Source organism: Loxodonta africana, chromosome X (genome assembly GCF_030014295.1).
Source record: "Loxodonta africana isolate mLoxAfr1 chromosome X, mLoxAfr1.hap2, whole genome shotgun sequence".
Lineage (NCBI taxonomy): Eukaryota > Metazoa > Chordata > Mammalia > Proboscidea > Elephantidae > Loxodonta > Loxodonta africana.
Window position 1 is genome coordinate 3,484,344 of NC_087369.1, and position 20,286 is coordinate 3,504,629.

The following is a 20,286-nucleotide window of genomic DNA, read 5'->3' on the forward strand; positions in this document are numbered from 1 at the left end:
AGGAGCAGACTGGTGACTGAGAGCAGGACCCTCTCCCCGGGCGATATCACAGCACCATTGCACACCAAAAACCAAAACCAAACCCGTTGCTGTCGAGTCGATTCTGACTCATAGTGACCCTATAGGACAGAGTAGAACTGCCCCATAGTTTCTAAGGAGCGCCTGGTAGATTCGAACCGCTGACCTTTAGGTTAGCAGCTGTAGCACTTAACCACCATGACACCAGGGTTTCCCCGTTACGCACAGAGGAACTTTACTGAATTCGTTTATAGACAGATCATCGAGTGCAAACTGCTTTAGACAAGAGTTGGGGTGGGGTGTCAACAGGCGGGAAAGCAGGACCAGCTGTGGAGCCTTGGGGGACTCAGGCAGCAGCAATGGGCAGCGGTCAGTGGCCCCCCTGTGCCTGCCTGAGCTTTGAGATTGCATCGAGGCTTATCATGGCTCCACTGGCCACGAGAGCAATGAACCCGATGGTCACCAGGACACTGAAGAGCAGGGCACAAATGTTCAGGCACTTGGCTGTGGAGGCGTAGCTCTGGGCCCCTATCATGTCGCCCACCATCTTCCGGTCCCTAGACTGAAGGAGAGGAAACAATGAGGGCACCTGAAGCTCTGTCCCCAGTTCAGCCTGCACTGGCCCTCACCCACATCTGAGAGCCCCCCCCCCCCCCCGTTCCATGGAGCCCTAGCAGGACAGTTTCTTTCCCTGCCTGCTGGGGCAGAGACCTCCTCACAATCCCCCAGTCCTTTCAGGGAGCCTTGGGCTTGTCTTCCCTCTGCTGTGCCCCAGTGCCACCCTTCCTTCCTTCCCCCCACCCCAGCCCCAGCCTGGAGCCCTAACCCAAGGGTGAGGGAGGGATGAACTTCTCTGTTAACTCTGACAAACATTTTTTGGGGAAGTTGTGGGAACATGGACTGATAAGGACATCCTCAAGCACCCTCTGGGGTGTCATTGCTGATCTACGCTGTGAAAGACCCCCCTCCCAAGACACAGACACTCACAAGGAAGCACACATAAAATACACGCGCAAGAGAGACACACACAAAAATATTAACGCAGGGACACACACAGGTCCTTTCTCCCCGCCAGGCCCATCTGGGGGGAGCGCACTCCAAGTGCTCACTCCGCCCTGGTGAAGAATCGCCCAGGTGCCCGGCACACACATGTGCACATGTGTAAACACGGACACACACACGTGCACATGCATACACATGGACACACACACATCCACAAAGGCACACACAAGAACACACACAAACACCCTTGGTAGCCCCAGAACCAAGTGGGCAGAGGGCACCCCTAGCGCCCAAGTGCACCCTCCTGGAGAATCCCCTGGGTGTCTGGCACACACACACGCACCTTCACGGAGTAGGCGAAGGCCACAAACCCTAGGCAGAAGCAGTTTATACAGATCGTGTTGAAGAGGGACCAGACGATATGATCCGGCACCGAGGTATCACTGCGGATGTTGATCACGGTGGATGTCACGGGCGCCACGGGGCCAGGGGGCACCGAGCAGTGGGGAGCCCCCAACATTTCCACCTCATGTTCCTCTTTGAGCATCTCGTAGGCTGGAGAGAGGCTGGTACCTGCGCGAGTGAAGAAGTGTTGAGAAGTGTGGTTCATGGTTTCCTGAGACGTCCAGCAGTAGATGAGGGTCTTGCGTGAGAGGTTTAGCTTCCTGGCCTCACTTCTCTCAGTAGTTTCGATTTCTCAGAAGTTTCTATTTCCAGGCTGAAGAATTGGGGGTGGCCATGGGCCAAGGAGGCGGGACATATTTCAGAGGCTCGAATTACTTCAAGCCTGAGAGGAGGGGAGAGGGGAGGGAGAGTTAGGGCGCTGTCCTGGAAGGGTTTCTGTGAGTGTTAAAATGAAGCAATACATTTAAAGTACAGCCAAAATGTGCCTTGGAAGCAAGAATGGTCAGACTTCCTCTCACACACTTTGGGCATGTTATCAAGAGGGGCCAGTCCCTGGAAAAGGACATCATGCTTGGTAAGGGGAAAAAAAGGAAGACCCATAAGGACAAGAATTGACATAGTGGCGGCAACCGTGGGCTCAAGCATAACAACTATTGTGAGGCTGGAGCAGGACCAGGCAGTGTTTCATTCTGTTGTACGTAGGGTCTCTGTGGGTCAGAATTGACTCAACAGCACCTAACAACAACAGGACCATGCATTGCACAGGGCAAGTTATCAATAAATGTTTATTATTATTACAAAGAAGTTCTTGGGTGACCCAAATGTTTACGCGCTCTACTACTAGCTGAAAGGTTGGCAATTGAAAATCACCCAGAGGTGCCTTGGAAGAAAGGCCTGGTGATCTGCTCCTGTAAAGATTAAAAAAAACAGCCTTGAAAACCCTGTGGAGCACAATCCTACCCTGATACAAGTTGATTCAGAATCAACTTGATGGTAACTAATATTGACAACAACAATGAATGGAGCCTGTGTTAGCCTTGTTGATGTACACTGAGGAAGGAGCCCCCTTCTAAAATCAGGAAAGGTCCTTCTTGCCAACATGTGTCTTGGTTTGGAGGTGGATGGGGCAGGGTGGTAGGTGGGAGGAGGAGCAACCAAGTGCACATTCATCAGTGGATGGAGGACCTTAGGTAATTTGAAGAGACCTTTTAATTCTCTGGAATTGAGTCCTCCTCTCCCGTGTTCAGCCTGTTTGTTTCCCATTTCTGCTTCCCATTTTGGTGAGGGTCTTTGTATAAATTACAGGTTATCTGACCTCACTCATGAAGAACTAGAAAGAACCTGGAGAAACTCAGGCAAGTTTCTGAAGCTCAATTTTCCCATTTCCAAGATGAGTCAATTCTGTCCTCTACTATCTTTACTATTGTTACCCGATTAGGGTCCATGCCCTGGAGCAGTCAAGCCAATGAAACATACTTCAAGCCAGAAAGAGTGAGATGAATACATCACCAGGGGCCCAGCAGCAACACAGGCTGTCTCTATGGAGTCCCAAAGAGCAGTTTTACATTAGAGCTTATAGAGAATCTTACAAGGGTTACAGGTGTCTTCGTTGTTCCCTGTCAGACATTTCTTTACTAGGCTGAAGACATACATACCGGATACCTGGGCTCCAACTTTCCTGTGGGGGTTGTATGCCACAGGTAGTCTAGATAGAACAAAAGGTTATTTGCATCAGTTTAAAACACAGAACAAAGTCATTAACATTTGGTGGAAACAAAGTCATTAACAGAGGTATGTGAGGAGGCAGGCAGAGTTAGAACAACTTATAGGTTTATCATGGCCTTGGTTATGTTAAGCTCTCAGCTGCCCATTTTGAAAAAGGAGAAAACATGCTGGGTGATATTGGGGTCAACACTATCTTCATCCCTAAAGTACTCCTCATGGGCTTAAGAACTGACAACAGAGGATAGCGAGTTGGGAGGCTCTCTGGGCTGCTGTGGTTTCCCTTTTCCTGAATTTCCACGAGTATCCCCGTGGAGCACAGGTTGTCTTTTCTACCTGGATCCAGCATTTAGGGATATGGTCGCACACTGGAGTTTTAATTACTCCGTGCATCGTCCTTCCCCTCTTCAGGATTCATGGGTTTTCACTCTTCTGTCCCAGGTCTTAGATTCTGGTCCACCTTATAAGAACTCTGTAGTATCTATGCTTAATTCTCATAATCACAAAGATTTGACCTAAAAAAAAAAAAAAAACCGACCTACATAACCACAATGTCTTTATTTTTTTTTTTAATTGTGCTTTAGGTGAAAGTTTACAGCTCACGTTAACTTCTCATATAAAAATTTACACAGGTATTGTTATGTGACACTGGTTGCAATCCCTATAACGTGACAGCACACTTCCCCTTTCCACCTCAGGTTTCCTGTCCCTTCCTGCCTTCTCATTCTTCCTCCGGACATGAGCTACCCATTTTGTCTCATGTATCTGCTTTAACTAGGACGCACACTCTTTGTGAGCATTATTTTATGTTTTATAGTTCAGTCTAATCTTGTCTGAAGACTGAGTTTTGGGAATGATTTTAGTTCTGAGTTAACAGAGCATCTGGGGGCCATGACTTCGGGGGCGCCTCCAGTTCAGTCAGACCATTAAGTCTGGTCCTTTTATGTGAATTTGAGTTCTGCTCTACACGTTTCTCCTGCTCTGTCAGGGACTCTGTTGTGTTCCCTGTCAGGATAGTCATTGCTGGTAGCTGGGCACCATCTAGTTCTTCTGGTCTCAGGCTGATGGAGTCTCTGGTTTATGTGGCCCTTTTGTCTCTTGGGCTAATATTTTCCTTGTGTCTTTGGTGTTCTTCACTCTCCTTTGCTCCAAGTGGGTTGGGACCAACTGATGCATCTTAGATGGCCACTATAACCACAATATCTTTATTCCACCACCAGCATCAGGAAGGTCCCATGTATACTTGCATCTGATCCTGTGCAGGTACCATCCAGGGACTTCTCTTAACTAGACTTCCTTTGTAATAACAATAAATATTTATTGATAACTTGCCTTATGCCAGGCATGGTCTACATACTTTGATATATTATTAGTCCGTATCATTTTCAGTATTTATGAGCTCAGAGACAAAGTGATCTAAGGTCATGGGTCTAAGCTGGAAATGATCCTGTACAAAGGAGACATTTGGCAATAACTGGAGATACGTTTTGGAGCCCTGGTGGTGCCGTGGTTAAGAGCTTGGCTGCTAACCAAAAGGCTGACAGTTTGAATCCACCAGCTGCTCTTTGGAAACCCTATGGGGGCAGTTCTACTCCATCCTGTAGGGTCCCATGCAGCAGAATTGACTTGATGGCAAAGGGTTTGGAGATATTTTTCATTGCCAGGACTTGGTGATGAGGTTCAGGGTGTAGCAAGGGTAACTAGTGCCCAGAGGCAATCTCTAAGTTGGGCCCCCCAATTTCAAGATGAACAGACATTGACAGCTGTAACATGTCAGCAGAAACACTTCCCTGCTTCTTGTCCAACTATCTCAGTCAGGTGCCTTTGATACTCTTGGTACCTTGGAATGTCACTCCAGGCCTCATCTGGTACCCCCTGGGACTTCCACCTGGGTGCAAGGGCCCCTCTCTGCCCCTCCCCACCCACGCTTCAGCCCAGCTCCCACACATCTGAACCCTCAGCTGGTGATTCAGTCCTGAATGGGGGCCTGCTGCTCTGTTGGGTGAGGGTGAGCCTGGCAGTGTGCACCCTGGGTTGCATAAATGGCTATGCATGGGACTCCTAGCTGAAAGATTGGAGGTTGGAAGCCACCCAAAGATGCCTCAGAAGAAAGGCCTTGTGATCTACTTCTGAAGGCTGCAGCCTTGAAAACCCTTTGGAGCACAGTTCTACTCTGCACACATGAGGTCACCATGAGTTGGAATAGACTCAGTGACAACAAGAACAACAACACTAGGTAGGCTGCTTGCATCTTATGAGTAGAGCTGTTGCTCAACCCCCTACCCAATGCAAGAGAGCCCCCCACAACTAAGCATTCTCTTGCTCCAATTTGACAGTTGTGCCAAGGTTGAGAAACACTCGTTTGTTTTACCACCGATGAGCCAAGAACCACCTAGATCTGTTCTAAAAACTCTGTAAAGTATTATTTTGACTATTAGAGAAATTTATTATGTCTCATAGTAAGCATGCATTATTGTGTGTGTGTGTGAGTAGTTCTGCCAGCTGACTCCTCACCAATGACAGAACTCACTGAGGTCGCTAGCACTGACTCTGAGCTTCCAGGGCTTGAGTGTTTTGTGCACAGCAGAGGGAGTAGGCAGAGTGACGTGACTCTCTGCTCCCTGGAGTTGGGCATGTGCATTCACCTTTTTGAGATTTCCACTGCTCCACATCCAGCACAGAGCCCTGTGGTGTAACCAAGAGGCACTTCAAGATGGTTTTTTTCATGGGCAAGCAATAAATGAATCAACACCACAAGGAAAATGACCTGGTTGAGTTCATGAAATTGCCCCTGAAAGGATATGCATTTTCATACTTAAACATCCACTCTCATTGTTTTTGTCTTGCAACGTGTGTGTGGCCGGTAGACATCTGCTGTTTTATGGAAAGGAGCCTGGGTACAAATTCTGTGATCCATTTGGCAATGGAAAGCTCCACCTTCCCTACTAAGGCATCTGTTTTCATCACCTCCTCTTTTCCCTTTGCTAAGCCCAGCCAAATACAAGCCCAACTAGCCAACCAACCAACCAACCAACCAGCCAACCAACCAACCAATCAACAACCAACCAAAAAACAATGAACCAACCAACCACCAACCTACCAGCCACCAACCAACTGACCAACCAACAAACCAACAACCAACCAATGAACTACCAACCAGCCAACCAACCAACCAACAAACCAACCAGGAACCAACTAACCAACCAGGAATCAACCACAAACCAAACAAACAACCAACCAATGAACAGCCACCAACCAACCAACAGCCAACCAACCAACCACAAACCAACCAACCAACAACCAACCAGCGAACCACCAACCAACTGCCAACCAACCAACCAGGAACCAACCAACCAACCAACAGCCAACAGCCAACAACCAACCAACAATCAACCAGCTAACCAACAAACCACCAACCAACCAATCACCCACTCACCAACCAACCAACAACCAATGAAACAACCAACCAACCACCCACCAACCAACCATGGACCAACCAACAGCCAACCAACCACAAACCAACCAACCAACCAACCATGAACCAAACGACAACCAACCAACAACCAACAGCCAGCCAACCAACCAGCAACTGGCCAACAACCAACCAACAACTAACCAACAAGCCAACCAACCACGAACCAATGAACCAACCACGAACCAGCCAACAACCATCCAACAACCAACCAACAACCAACCAAGCAACCAATAACCAACAGCCCACCAACCAACCTACTAATCAACCAACCAACAACCAAGTAACCAATGAACCAACCAACAATGAACAACCAACCAACCAATCAAACAAAGCACTAACTGCCCACCCACCCACCTGCCCACCCACCAACCAACCACCAACCTGCTGTCATCAAGTCAACTCTGACTCATGGCCCCATGTGCATCAGAGTATAACTGAGGCCCACAGGGTTTTCCATGACTGATTTTTCAAAAGTAGACTGCTACAACTTTGTTCTGAGGTGACTTTGGACACATTGAAATTTCCAACCTTTTGGTTAGCAGCTGAGCATTGAATCGTTTACACCACCCAGGGACTCCAGAATCACTCTACTAGCCATACACCTACTCTATGAGGCAGAAAGTTGTGAAATATAGCAAGCAGTTAGAGGGAAGGATGAGCATTATGGATTGAATTGTCTCCAAAAAATTATGTGTGTCAACTTGACTGGGCCATGATTCTCGGTATTGTGTGATTATCCAACATTTTGTTATCTGATGTGATTTTCCTATGTGTTGTAAATCCTACCTCTATGATGTTCATTAGGTGAGATTATCAGCAGTTATGTTAATGAGGCAGGACTCAAGTTACAAGATTAGACTGTGTTTTAAGTCAATCTCTTTTGAGATGGTAAAAGAGAGAAGCAAGCAGAGAGACAGAGGGATGTCATCCCACCAAGAAAGTAGTGCCAGAAGTAAAGCACACCCTTTGGACCTGGGGTTCCTGTGTGGAGAAGCTCCTAGACCAGGAGAATATTGATGGCAAGGACCTTCCCCCAGAGCTGACAGAGAGAGAAAGCCTTCCCCTGGAGCTGGCGTCCTGAATTTGGACTTCTAGCCTTCTAGATGGTGAGGGAATAAACTTCTGTTTGTTAAAGCCATCCACTTGTGGTGTTTCTGTTATAGTAGCACTAGATAAATTAAGACAACGAGGAACAGAAGTTTGCTACCTGAATCATTGACTAACCAAGCAGTTACCATTGAGTCAACTCTGACTCATGGAGACCCACTGTTGTGTCTGAGTAGAACTTTGCTCCACAGAGTTTTCAGTGGCTGATCTTTTGGAAGTAGATTTCCAGGCCTTTCTTCCAAGGTGCCTGGGTGGACTTGAACGTCCAATACAAGACCCAGTTGTCGGAATTTCACATCATTTATCCGTTGGGAATATTCTTCTTTGATCTTTTTGGGGACTCACTGGCTTATTGGTACCTTATATTTTGGTGAGAAAGGATGGCTTTAAAGATGGATTTTATATTATTATCAATGAGAACTCAACGTTCCCCACTGGCAGGTTATTTCTGCGTTCTGTTGAGTCAGTTCAGACTCACAGTGACCCTATGTATAACAGAATGAAACTCTGCCTGGTCCTGTGCCATCCTCACAATCATTGCTACGCTTGAGCCCATCATTGCACCTACTGTGCCAATCCATCTTATTGAGGGCCTTCCTCTTTTTTGCTGACCCTCTACTTTTCCAAAGTACAGCCAGAATGCTCCTCAGAAGCAAGAATGGAGAGACTTCATCTCATGTACTTTGGACATGTTATCAGGAGGGACTAGTCCCTGGAGAAGGACATCGTGCTTGGTAAATTAGATGACGTGTCCTGATAACCTGTTCAAAGTAAGTGAGATGAAGTCTCGCCATCCTTTCTTCTAAGGAGCATTCTGGCTGTACTTGCTCCAAGACAGATTTGTCCATTCTTTTGGCAGTCCATGGTATAGTCAAGATTCTTTGCCAACACCGTAATTCTATGGGGGCAATTTTACTCTGCCCTAGCTGTGGCTGTTAACCAAACAGTCAGCAGTTCAAGTCCGCCAGGCGCTCCTTGGAAACTCTATGGGGCAGTTCTATTCTGTCCTACAGGGTCGCTATGAGTCGGAATCGACTCGACGGCAGTGGGTTTGATTTTTTGGGTTTTTTATACGGTTTCTATGAGTTGGAATCAAAATTGACTTAATGGCAACAAGTTTTTTTAGAGGTCATTGGAGTCCTGATGGCACAGTGGTTAAGAGCTTGGCTGCTAACCAAAAGGTTGGTATTTTGATTCCACCCCCTGCTCCTTGGAAACCCTGTGGGGCAGTTCTATTCTGTCCTATTGGGTCACTATGAGTCAGAATCAACTCAACAGCAACGGGTTTAGTGGTCACTACTTATTTAAAACCTATCAGATCAATAAATCTTGTTCTACTGTATTCGTCTGAGGGTCAGTGGTTTGCCATTTTTATGATTATTTCCAAAAGCTTCATTGGAGCTCCCACCTGAGCAGATACTGTAGCCGCATCGGCTCATAAAATTTTTCCAGCCTTTGCATCTGGGCGTTACGAGTATTGCCAACGTAGGCTACCCTGCACCATCCGAGCCTGCAACTATTGGATCATATTCGACCTATAGAAATGGCAGTTGCTTCTTGAAACGTCAAAATTATACAAATGGGGAACAGGTTAGTGGTTTCCGGGGTTGGAGAAGAGGAGGTTGCGGTTATAAACGTGTGGCTCAGGGGGGCCTGTCGATCAAACTGTTCTGGGTCTTGACTGTGGGGGTGGTCTCAGGAACCTATACGTGCAAACATTTTGGATAGAGCTAAATACACACACACACAAAGGAGGGTACAAATAAAACTGGGGAAATCTGATAAAGATCAGTGGTTGTATCAAAGTCAAAATCCTGGTTGTGACACTGCACTCTAGTTTTGCTCCATGTTACCATTGGGGGAAGCTGGGTGAAGGGTACATGGGATCTCTCTGTATCTTGTCTTGTATCTGCATATGAATCCACAATGATCTCAAAATAAGCTAAGAAAAAAAAAGATTAAAAGTGCAGTTGCAGTACCCTACAATTGACTGAAAAAACGCATTGCCATTGAGTCGACTCATAGTGACTCATAGTGACCCTATAGGACAAGGCAGAACTGGCCCATAGAGTTTCCAAGGAGTGCCTGGTAGATTCGAACTGCCGACCTTTTGGTTAGCAGCCATAGCACTTAACCACTATGCCACCAGGGCTCCAGAGTCAACTGAAGTTGAGTTTAATTTGTCCAAAGAGCAATAGAGACAGGACTTTGTCCTCAAGGCTGTCTGCTTGTGAAATCACGGTATTGAATCATTTTAAGCAAGTCCTCACCACCTCCCTGATAAGGGAGGGAGTCATGAAACAAACTCTCACCTCATCTTGCGGCAAACTCGGTTTCCAGATTCGGTGTCGCCTTTCCAGCGGACCAGGCTGTGTAGGAGATGAAATCAGAGGGTGAGGAAGGAGGAGAGGCAGACTACCTCCTCCACCCTCTTCCTGGGGCAGCCAGAGGAAGGTGCCAGAGGGCACAGGTAGAAGGGAAGGAACAGAGACTCACCTGTTCTCACCTGTCCCCACCTGCAATGGGCAGGGCAGGAAAGGGGCCACGTGCTCACAGGGAGAGTAGCAGAGAGTTCCTCGCCCCTCCACCCAGAGCAGTACACCTGTCCTAGTTGCTATCCAGTTGATTCCGACTCATGGACCCACGTGTGCCAGAATAAAACTGGGATCCATAGGGTTTTCAAGGCTATGACCTTTCAGAAGTAAGTTGCCAGGCCTTTCTTCCGAGGTGCCTCTGGGTGGACTGGAACCTCTAACGTTAGGGCTAGTAGTTGAGTCCTTAGCCATTTGCATCACCTATTGTGAGGCTATTCAGAAAGCCAACCTCACAACTGCACACCTGTAAGTGTTTAGGTACAAGGCATGTAGGACAATATCTACCCATGTGGTTGTCAGGTGCCGCCAAGTCAGTTCCAACTCAGAGCAACCCTACGTCCAACAGAATGAAACATTGCCCGGTCACGCGCCATCCTCACAATCGTTGCTATGCTTGAGACCATTCTTGGAACTACTGTGTCAATTCACCTCGTCGAGGGTATTCCTCATTTTCGCTCATGCTCTACCTTATTACCAAGTATGATGTTCTTCTCTAGGGTCTGGTCTCTCCTGGTACCACCCACTGCCGTCTCTCCTGGTAACATGTCCAAAATATGTGGAACACATCAAGATCCATATCGCAGGCATGAGTGAGCTGAAATGGACTGGTATTGGCCATGTTGAATCCGACCATCATATGGTCTATGTGACCCTAATACTGTGCAATGTGTTTTCTCCTTTTCAAAATGGACAATTGAGAGCTTGACATAACTAGCACCATGATGAACCTATAAGGTTTTTCCTGCCTGCCTTCTCCTTTCTGCATACTTTTGCTAATGACTTTGTTTTGTTCTGTCCAGCCACCTGTGACTTACAACCCCCCACGTGGAGATCAGAGCCCAGATGTCTGGCATGTTTATCTTAAGCCTGACAGAGAGATGTCGGTCCCGCATGTATCTCTTCAGTCTGATAGTCTCTTGTAATTATCTTGTAAAGAATAACCGATCTCACCATGCCATCTGTGGGCTATGTGCCAAAAGGACACTTTTAACTGTTGTAACAGCCATATATAAGCTCTAATGTGAACTTGCCTTTCAGGGCTCCATAAAGACAGCCTGTGTTGCCGCTGGACTGTCCGTTTGTGTCACTTCCAAAAAAAACTGTCTCTGTTTCTGACTTGGAGTACGATTCATTGCTTGACTGCTCCAGGGCAGTGGGCCAGCAGTCTACTACACCAGGAATGACAGATTGAAGAGGGATGGCATTGCGTTCATTGTCAAAAAGAACATTTCAAGATCTACCCTTAAGTATGACGCTCTCAGTGATAGGATAATATCTATCACCTCCAAGGAAGACCATCTACCCATAGCTGACAACCACGTTAAACCAAAAATACCAAACCCGTTGCCGTTGAGTCAATTCTGACTCATAGCAACCCTATAGGACAGAATAGAACTGCCCCACAGGATTTTCAAGTCTGTCATCTTTGTGGAAGCAGACTGCCTCATCTTTCTACCGAAGAGTGGACGGTGGGTTTGAACTGCTGAGACTTCAGTTACCAGCCGAACCCTTTAACCACTGCGCCACCAGGGCTCCTGAAGACAGTGTTATGTATCAAAATATGAGGCTGAATAATGGAATTTGGCTGGCTCCAAGTTTTTCACAGACAAAAAATATCCCAGTGGGGGACAGACGAGTGTGTCTTGCCTCAATTAAAGAGAATTTTCTTTTGCAGCTTATTCACAAGGCCAAAAGGCAACTATTTTCTTTCGAGCCTTTTAATGTGACTTAGGAAATAATATTGGAGCCGTTATTCCCTGTCCTTGGGCATAGAGAATGTGACCAGCTGGAGATGGACTCATAAGGACTTACAAGGACACACAAGGACTCACAAGAACATATCAATTGGGCCCTGAGATACAAAGACAATAACTAGGACAATCTTGGAAAAGATCTTTTAGGGAAACTTTCACATAAGCCAATCAAACAGAACACAAGAGACTTTCCACTCATCTTTTTCTGTTAGCATTTAGTGAATGGAAAATATGTTGGCCTAACGAAGACCCTTCTGACTGTTACTGAAACCTGCATCAATGATGGTAAGAAAGAAAAAAAAAAAGGTAAGAAAGACAATTCAAAATGTAGGATGACAGTTTCCAGCCAATCTGTGAAAAGGTGAAGCTTTCGATGGTTTTGCCCATTTGTAATTTTAATAGATTCTGATGACTCCGTAACGTTCTCTGGACTGGGGCAGACGTGACTGTGGCAGCGTGCTTGTCTGCTTCCCACTTTTGCCTTTTTGAATATATGCCGAATAAAATTTTCTTTTTGCTTTACTAAACCTTGTAATATTTTTTCTTTACAACTAGAAAGAGACGCACCTAAGTGCTTCACACCCTGAAGAATTGCTTTCTTCTCTTTTATGTTCATGAGACCTTGGTTACAGGGCAATTCGTGTATCTTAAATCCAGTGTCTTAGTTACCTTGGTGCTGCTAAAAGGGAGTGACTCAAGATACAACCTAATTGTGCAGATTGTATCCTGCCTTGTTAGCATAACTGCCTCCAATCCTGCCTCATTAACATCATTGTTTTCGTTATCTAGTGCTGCTATAACAGAAATATCACAAGTGGGTGGCTTTAACAAAGAGAAATTTATTCTCTCACAGTCTAGGAGGCTAGAAGTCCAAATTCAGGGCGTCAGCTCCAGTGCAAGGCTTTCTCTCTCTGTTGGCTCTGGGGGAAGGTCCTTGTCGTCAATCTCCCCCTGGTCTGGAAGCTTCTCAGTATAGGAAACTTGAGTCCAAAGGACTTGCTCTGCTGCTGGTACTACTTTATTGATGGTATTGGAAACCCCAATTAACACCCCTCCCCTCCCCGCCTTTCTTTGTCTTGCTAACCACAAGCTTGTTTTGAGCAATATTTTTCAGGAAGTCATAGCAGGTAGTGGCTCCATCCACCGAACTAGCCCGAGCTACGCCTCGAAGCACACGCAGATGTAAGAGATCACGTCCTTCAACCCACCCCGGACCAGATTGTCACTGGAAAGACCGGTATATCCCAGCCCATGATTTTAGAAGAGAGGGGACCCACCACACACACATCTGATGGAAAATGATTTAATACCCGGACCCCCAAGTATGGGCATGGGAGGGCTAAGGGTGGAGAGTTCTGGGTGCCAAACCCAACCCCCGAAGCCACTGGAAACAAGAAGCTCCCCAGCCCCCTTAGACGGAGGGCACGTGGCTGTAAGGTCACTAGACCCCACATTGCTCCTTGTCTGCGCAGACAATAAATTTCCGTTTCCCTTGCAAACTGGTGGTGTGGCATCTGTCTTATTTTGATCGGCTAAAAAAAAAAAAAATTTTTTTTTTTTTAATAGTACAGGACAAGAACCCTCGTTCCGTTACAGTATGAGGTGCCCCTGTTTTTCTGCTCAATTCTCTCTTTTGTATCTCAAAAGAGATTGACTCAAGACACAATTTAATCTTGGAGATTAAACCCTCATCATGAACATAACTGACTGTAATCCCACATCAGTAACATCATCCCAGTGCCCTTGAGCCTATTCCGACTCATAGCGACCCTATAGGACAGAGTAGAGCTGCCCCATAGAGTTTCCAAAGAGCGCGTAGGATTTACAACACATAGGAAAACTGCATCAGGTCACAAAAGTGGTGGACAGTCACACAATCCTGGGAGTCATGGCCTAGCCAAGTTGACACCCATTTTTGGAGAACACACTTTGATCCACGGCAGGTGGTATGGAGTATTTACAACTTTTTTTTTTTACCTAACAATTACAGAGTGAAATTGAGGAACTGGCCTGGCCATCATTTCCTGTGCTTAAACGAGTTACTGTTGAGTCAATGCCGATTCATGGTGACCCCACGTGTGTCAGAGTAGAGCTGTGCTTGGGACAAACTTGGAGTCCCTGGGTGGTGCAAAAGGTTGAGCACTTGGCTGCTAACTGAATGGTTGGAGGTTCAAGTCCACCCAGAGATGCCTCATAAGATAGGCCTGGTGAACTACTGAAAAGTCACCAGTGAAAAACCCCTATGGAGCGCAGTTCTACTCTGATATACACAGCGCCGCCATGCATTGGGGTCAGCTCAAAGGCATGTCTACCATGTCGTTCAAGCATGAGCACTACCCATTTCCAAAATTTTCCATCACCCTTAACACAAGCTCAGCACCCCCAGCCAAAGGCTCCTTTTTATCGATTTGGAGTTCATCTTTGTGCCTGTGAGACTGGGGTCTACCTTGGCCTTCTCCTACGTGAACATCCAACCGTGCCCCCGCCATTTGTTGGACTTTCAATTTTTTTTTCCCCCGTTACTGCGGCAAAAGCTGATTAAAATGTACAATTCAGGGGCAATAATTATATTTACCACGCTGTACAACCATCACCGCCGTCTCCAAACAGAACTTCTGTGCCCCTTAGGCTATACCTCCGCATCCTCCCCTCCCCCCAGCCCCTGGTCACTTCTTTCTGTCTCTGTGGATTTGCTTCTGCTGGACACTTCATGTAAGTGGAATCATACAATACGTGGTCTTTTGTGTCGGACTTACACTTCACACAACATGATGTCTTCGAAGTTCACCCAACTTGTACCTGGTACCATTCCTCTTCATGGCTAAATAATATTCCACTGTATATCTATGGAGCCCCCCAGTGGCAAAAACAGTGAATGTTTTTGGCTGCCGACCAAAAGACTGGAGGTTCGAGTTTACCCAGAGGTGCCTCAGAAAAAAGGCCTGGCGATCTCCTTCCAAAAAATCAGCCATTGAGAACCCTACGGAGCACAGTTCTACTCTGACACACATGGGGGCGCCGTGAGTTAGGGGTGACGACCACCACGTGGGTTCTTATCCTGTCTTATTAGCCGATTGAAATAAGACGGACGCTGATTGCAAGGGAAACAGAAAGTGGCAAGTTTACTGTCTGCGCATACAAGGAGCCAGTGGGGTCCAGTGACCGACCTTAAGGCCACATGCTCGCTGACTAAAGGAGCTGGGGAGCTTTTTGTTTCCAATGGCGTCAGGGGGTTGGGTTTGGTACCTGGAATTTTCTGCCTTTAGCCCTCCCGTGCCTATTTTGGGGGGGTCAGTTGAAGGATGTGATTTCAATCTGTACATGCTTCAAGGTATAACTAGGGCCAGTCAGTGCACCGAGCCACTACCTGCTGCAACTTCCTGCTCAAAACAAGCTTGTGGTTAGCAAGAGAAAGAGGGGGGAAGGGGTGTTGATTGGGGTTTTCAATATGGCTGAGCACCCTGTTTCAGAAGGACCACATTTTATTTATCATCTGCTGATGGACACACAGGCTCCTTCCACCTTTTGGCTGTTTTGAGTAGTGCTGCCCTGAACAATGACACACTCAATTGGATTTTTAATGGACACAAATACCGGGCAGCCAGAGCTGACTAAAGTATAACCCATTTAGGGTCCGTGCCCTGGAGCAGTCAAGCCAATGAAACGTACTTCAAGTCAGAAAGAGTGAGAAGGTTCATTTAGGGATGCATACCTCTTCGGGAACACACAGCAACACAGCCTGTCTCTATGGAGTCCCAATGAGCAACTTATATAGAATCTTACAAGGGTTAAAAGGTCTTTGTAGTCTGCAGATGGCCTGGCTGGAGGGGTTATTCACTACAAGATAGTGACAAAAGACTCTCTACCAGACTAAAGAGGTACAGGCCCGGACATCTCTTTTATTAGGCTAAAGATATACATGTCAGACACCTCGGATCTCCATGGCGGGGTGCGGGGTTGAAATCATTAGCATTAGGTCAAAACGAAGTCATTAACAGAGGTATGCGAAGGAACAGACAGAGGAAGGAGAACTTGTAGGTTCATCGTGGCATTAGTTTTGTCAAGCTCTCAGTCACCCAGTCTGAAAAGGAGAAAACATGCTGGGGAGTATTAGGGTCTCAGAGGTGTCCCCTCTGCAAAGATGTCCTCAGTTTGGATGTTTGAAATCACTCACCAGACTCCACAAAACAAAGGCAACTGCAGAGCTTCATTTTTACAGGAAGCATGTGGTATACAGAGGGGAAGAGAGAGAGTGAGAAAGAGAGAGAGGGAGATGGGGTGGGGGAGGGGCAGAGAGAGGGACAGGGAGGGGGGAGAGATGGGGAGACAGGAAGGGTAGAGTGACAGGTGGGGGGGAGAGAGACGGGGTGGGGGAGAGAGTGAGAAAGATAGAGAGGGAGACAGGGTGGGGGAGGGGCAGAGAGAGGGACAGGGAGAGGGGGAGAGATGGGGAGACAGGAAGGGGAGAGTGACAGGTCGGGGGGAGAGAGACGGGGTGGGGGAGAGAGTGAGAAAGAGGGAGACAGGGTGGGGGAGGGGCAGAGAGAGGGACAGGGAGAGGGGGAGAGAGACGGGGTGGGGGAGAGAGTGAGAAAGAGGGAGACAGGGTGGGGGGAAGGGCAGAGAGAGGGAAAGAGAGGGACAGGGAGAGGGGGAGAGACGGGGAGACAGGAAGGGGAGAGAGTGACAGGTGGGGGGGAGAGAGACGGGGTGGGGGAGAGAGTGAGAAAGAGAGAGGGAGACAGGGTGGGGGAGGGGCAGAGAGAGGGACAGGGAGAGGGGGAGAGATGGGGAGACAGGAAGGGGAGAGTGACAGGTCGGGGGGAGAGAGACGGGGTGGGGGAGAGAGTGAGAAAGAGAGAGGGAGACAGGGTGGGGGAGGGGCAGAGAGAGGGACAGGGAGAGGGGGAGAGAGACGGGGTGGGGGAGAGAGTGAGAAAGAGGGAGACAGGGTGGGGGGAAGGGCAGAGAGAGGGAAAGAGAGGGACAGGGAGAGGGGGAGAGACGGGGAGACAGGAAGGGGAGAGAGTGACAGGTGGGGGGGAGAGAGACGGGGTGGGGGAGAGAGAGTGAGAGAGAGAGGGAGACGGGGTGGGGGAGGGGCAGAGAGAGAGGGAAAGAGAGGGACAGGGAGAGGGGGAGAGACGGGGAGACAGGAAGGGGAGAGAGTGACAGGTAGAGGGGGAGAGAGACGGGGTGGGGGAGAGAGTGAGAAAGAGGGAGACAGGGTGGGGGGAAGGGCAGAGAGAGGGAAAGAGAGGGACAGGGAGAGGGGGAGAGACGGGGAGACAGGAAGGGGAGAGAGTGACAGGTGGGGGGGAGAGAGACGGGGTGGGGGAGAGAGTGAGAAAGAGGGAGACAGGGTGGGGGGAAGGGCAGAGAGAGGGAAAGAGAGGGACAGGGAGAGGGGGAGAGACGGGGAGAGGCAGAGAGAGAGAGACGGGGGAAGAAGGCAGAGACAAACAAACAGAGACAGAGAGAGGGAGTATGAGAGAGAGCAAATGAGAGGTGGAGACAGGGCGGGAGAGAAAGAGGGTGGGAGAAAAACAGAGAGTATGAAAGAGAGCACCTGATGGAGACAGCAGAGACAGACAAAGAGTAGGAAAGAGAGCGAGCGACCAGCTCTGGGGGCCCACGGACACCCCTTCCAAGCCCCCAGGCCCCTCTTTACACATGAATTGAGCCACCAAGATCTGCGATCCTGGGCTTCTGGGCTTCGGGGAGCTCAAAGCAGCTGTTCCCAAAGTGTCGGGGTGTGTGTGGAGGGGGGAGGGGTTCACACCCTTCTGGCTACTGAATAACCCTGCCTAACCGGTTAACCCAGTTGCAAACCTGTAAACCACCGGGAAAGAAGCTGACCCCTGGACCCCTGGGGGTAACCTGCGGGGTTTCGGACTTTAAACAGCAAGCAGATAGATCCTAAATCTCACATTACCCAAGAGTCAAAGACCAGACTTCCAGGGTCCCCTGAGATAAAGACAGGGCCTTGACAGTGTAGCTGTAATTCAATGTTCCTCTATGCCCCTGGCACAGGGTTGGGTGGAGGGGTGGGAGGGGAGGGGTGGGGTAGTGCACACCTTCAATACACTTGGCTGCTGACTGAAAGGGTGGAGGTTCCAGTCTGCCCAGAGGCACCTTGGAAGAAAGGCCTGGAGATCTACTTCCGAAAAATTGTCCACCGGAAACCCGATGAAGTTCTACTCTGACACACATGGGGGCACCGTGAGTTGGAGTCAACTGGTTTTTAGGAATCCCTGAGTGGGGAAAGTGGTTAACAAGTTAACTGAAAGGTTCACGTTTAAGTCCACCCAGAGGTACCTCAGAAGAAAGGCCTGGCAATCTACCTCCGAAAAACCAGCCTCGGAAAACCCCATGGAGCGCTGCTCTACTCTGACACACTTGGGGGAGCCATGCGATGGTCAGCCGGTTAGGACACTCCAGGGCTCTAGCTCTGTGTCCTAATTTAGGCCTCTCTGAAAAGACCCTTCTCCTGGGGTCTTTCCTCATCTCCTCCCCACACCTCCCAGCTGCCTGCTTGATCTCCCCAGGCTGATTTTTGCAAGCAACTCCTGGGGAAAGTATATAAGGAAAAGGACTCAGGAGTTAAACACTGACAGCGTTTTGTGAGAGGAAAGAGGATTGACCCCAAAGCTAACAACCGACAAAGAATGATACACCAAAGTTTCAAGGAATTTAAAAACAAACAAACAAAAAAGGCCCAAAGGGGGTTTTCTGCAGAAATCCCAGCTGTTTAAAAGCCAGCTGGAACCCCTAAATTGGAAGCACACCCATCTTTGTTGTTGGCTCCGAGGTGTGGGAGAAGATGGAGGTTTTTCTCACAGGAAAACAGTAGACGGGCATCGAGGCGTTTATTGGCTCTGAAAAACTTTTTTTTTTTTTTTTCTTTTGAGCACATATTCTGGGTGTGGGGTGAGCTGGGTATTCCAAAAACAAAACCCAAACCAGCTGCTTTCAAGTTGACTCCAACTCATGGTGCCCCCATGTGTCTCAGAGTAGAACTGTGCTCCACAGGGTTTTCAGTTGCTGAGTTTTTGGAAGTCGATCACCAGGCTGTTCTTCTGACATTCCTCTGGCTGGACTTGAACCTCCAGCCTTTCAGTTAGCAGATGAGTGCTTAAACATGTGCACCACTCTGGAATTACAAACCAGTTGCCTTGAGTGGACTCTGACTCATGGCAACCCCATGTGTGTCAGAGTAGCCATAGGGTTTTCAATGGCTGATCTTTCATAAGATTGCCAGGCCTTTCTTCCGAGGTGCCTCTGGGTGGGCTTGAACCTCCAGCCTTTGGGTTAGCAGCTGAGCACGTTAACTGTTTGCACCATTCAGGGTCCCCATTGCTCATCTATATAGCCCTGTAAGTATTTGAGCTGATGACCCTGATTTAGGTTTTCCAAAAAGGGGAGAGGGATTTGGGTTGTTTAATTTTGTCTCCAGGATCCGTGAAGCAAGGTACGCCAACGCGTGGTTTAGGAGATTAGGGCTGGTAGGGAAGGACCGGGGGTTGGAGACTTGTTGTTAGTTGCCATCAAGTCGATTCTGACTCATGGTACCCCCATGTGTGTCAGAGTAGAACTGTGCCATAGGGCTTTCAATGCCTGATTTTTTAGATCACCAGGCCTTTCTTCCAAGGTACGTCTGGTTGGGCTGAAGCCGCCAACCTTTCAGCTAGTGGCCCAGTGTGTAGCCACTTTGCACAAATGCAAATAAAATGGTCGGTAGAGATTCTCTCAGATTTTATTCAGGAACTCGACTCAGTGATCAGCTTAACAATGTCCTTGTTTCCCAGGAAACACCATAGAAGAAACAATCTGTGGGACAATGCCCGTTGACAGAGGGAAGATAATTGAATTCACCACCACCAGGGGCTGGGGGTATGTGGATTCAAACCTTTCCCATTCACTTCTGAGGTAAACTGAGGGGCGGAGAGAAAGCTCCATAGCTCCGGCGAACACACTGGAACCCTCTTTGTGAGCTGTAAGGAACCAAATACATTTTTGAATCCTACTTTACGTAGGGCTTCGAGAAACCAAAATTCACAGCCGTTTCCACCGGGCACTGGAAAATTCTTAGTCTTTGTTTTGAACAACTGGGGTCCGTGATTTGTTCAGTGGATTTGCTCAAAATCATTGGAAATCAAGAGAAAGACTGGATGGCTTTTCATTCGCTCCTCCCTCACAACTTTGGGTT

General features: G+C 48.1%; 2 protein-coding genes across 7 annotated transcripts in view; both read right to left on the reverse strand.

Annotated features, from left to right (window-relative positions):
- Positions 1-228: 228 nt before the first annotated feature.
- On the reverse strand, positions 229-1,630 carry LOC135228836 (interferon-induced transmembrane protein 3-like). The gene is made up of 2 exons (XM_064277902.1): positions 1,364-1,630; positions 229-580 (listed from the first exon to the last, which is right to left on the reverse strand). The coding sequence occupies exons 1-2, from the start codon at positions 1,628-1,630 to the stop codon at positions 389-391; spliced, it is 459 nt and encodes a 152-aa protein (XP_064133972.1). The 3' UTR covers positions 229-388.
- Positions 1,631-1,693: 63 nt separating this feature from the next.
- Positions 1,694-20,286, reverse strand: part of LOC100664620 (arylsulfatase D-like) — a 37,696-nt gene continuing 19,103 nt past the window's right edge. The window contains exons 10-12 of one of the 6 annotated variants that reach the window (XR_010319717.1): positions 10,042-10,098; positions 3,484-3,662; positions 1,849-3,130 (exon numbers count right to left, since the gene is read on the reverse strand). Coding sequence is in view for 5 of the 6 variants with exons in the window: in XM_064277895.1 (XP_064133965.1) it covers positions 13,335-13,609 (275 nt within the window). In the remaining variant the exon portion in view is untranslated. Of the gene's footprint in view, positions 1,808-1,848; positions 3,663-10,041; positions 10,099-11,445; positions 13,610-15,954; positions 16,159-19,817; positions 20,072-20,286 lie in introns of those variants that run through there. The other 5 variants (XM_064277900.1, XM_064277899.1, XM_064277895.1 and 2 more) reach the window with 5 other exon arrangements.

Excerpts from the sequence above, each read along its gene's own strand:
- LOC135228836 (XM_064277902.1), bottom strand. The coding sequence starts at position 1,630 with ATGAACCACACTTCTCAACACTTCTTCACTCGCGCAGGTACCAGCCTC. Across the intron at positions 581-1,363 it reads CCTTCGCCTACTCCGTGAAG|TCTAGGGACCGGAAGATGGT; the intron begins GTGCGTGTGTGT and ends CCTCTCCTTCAG.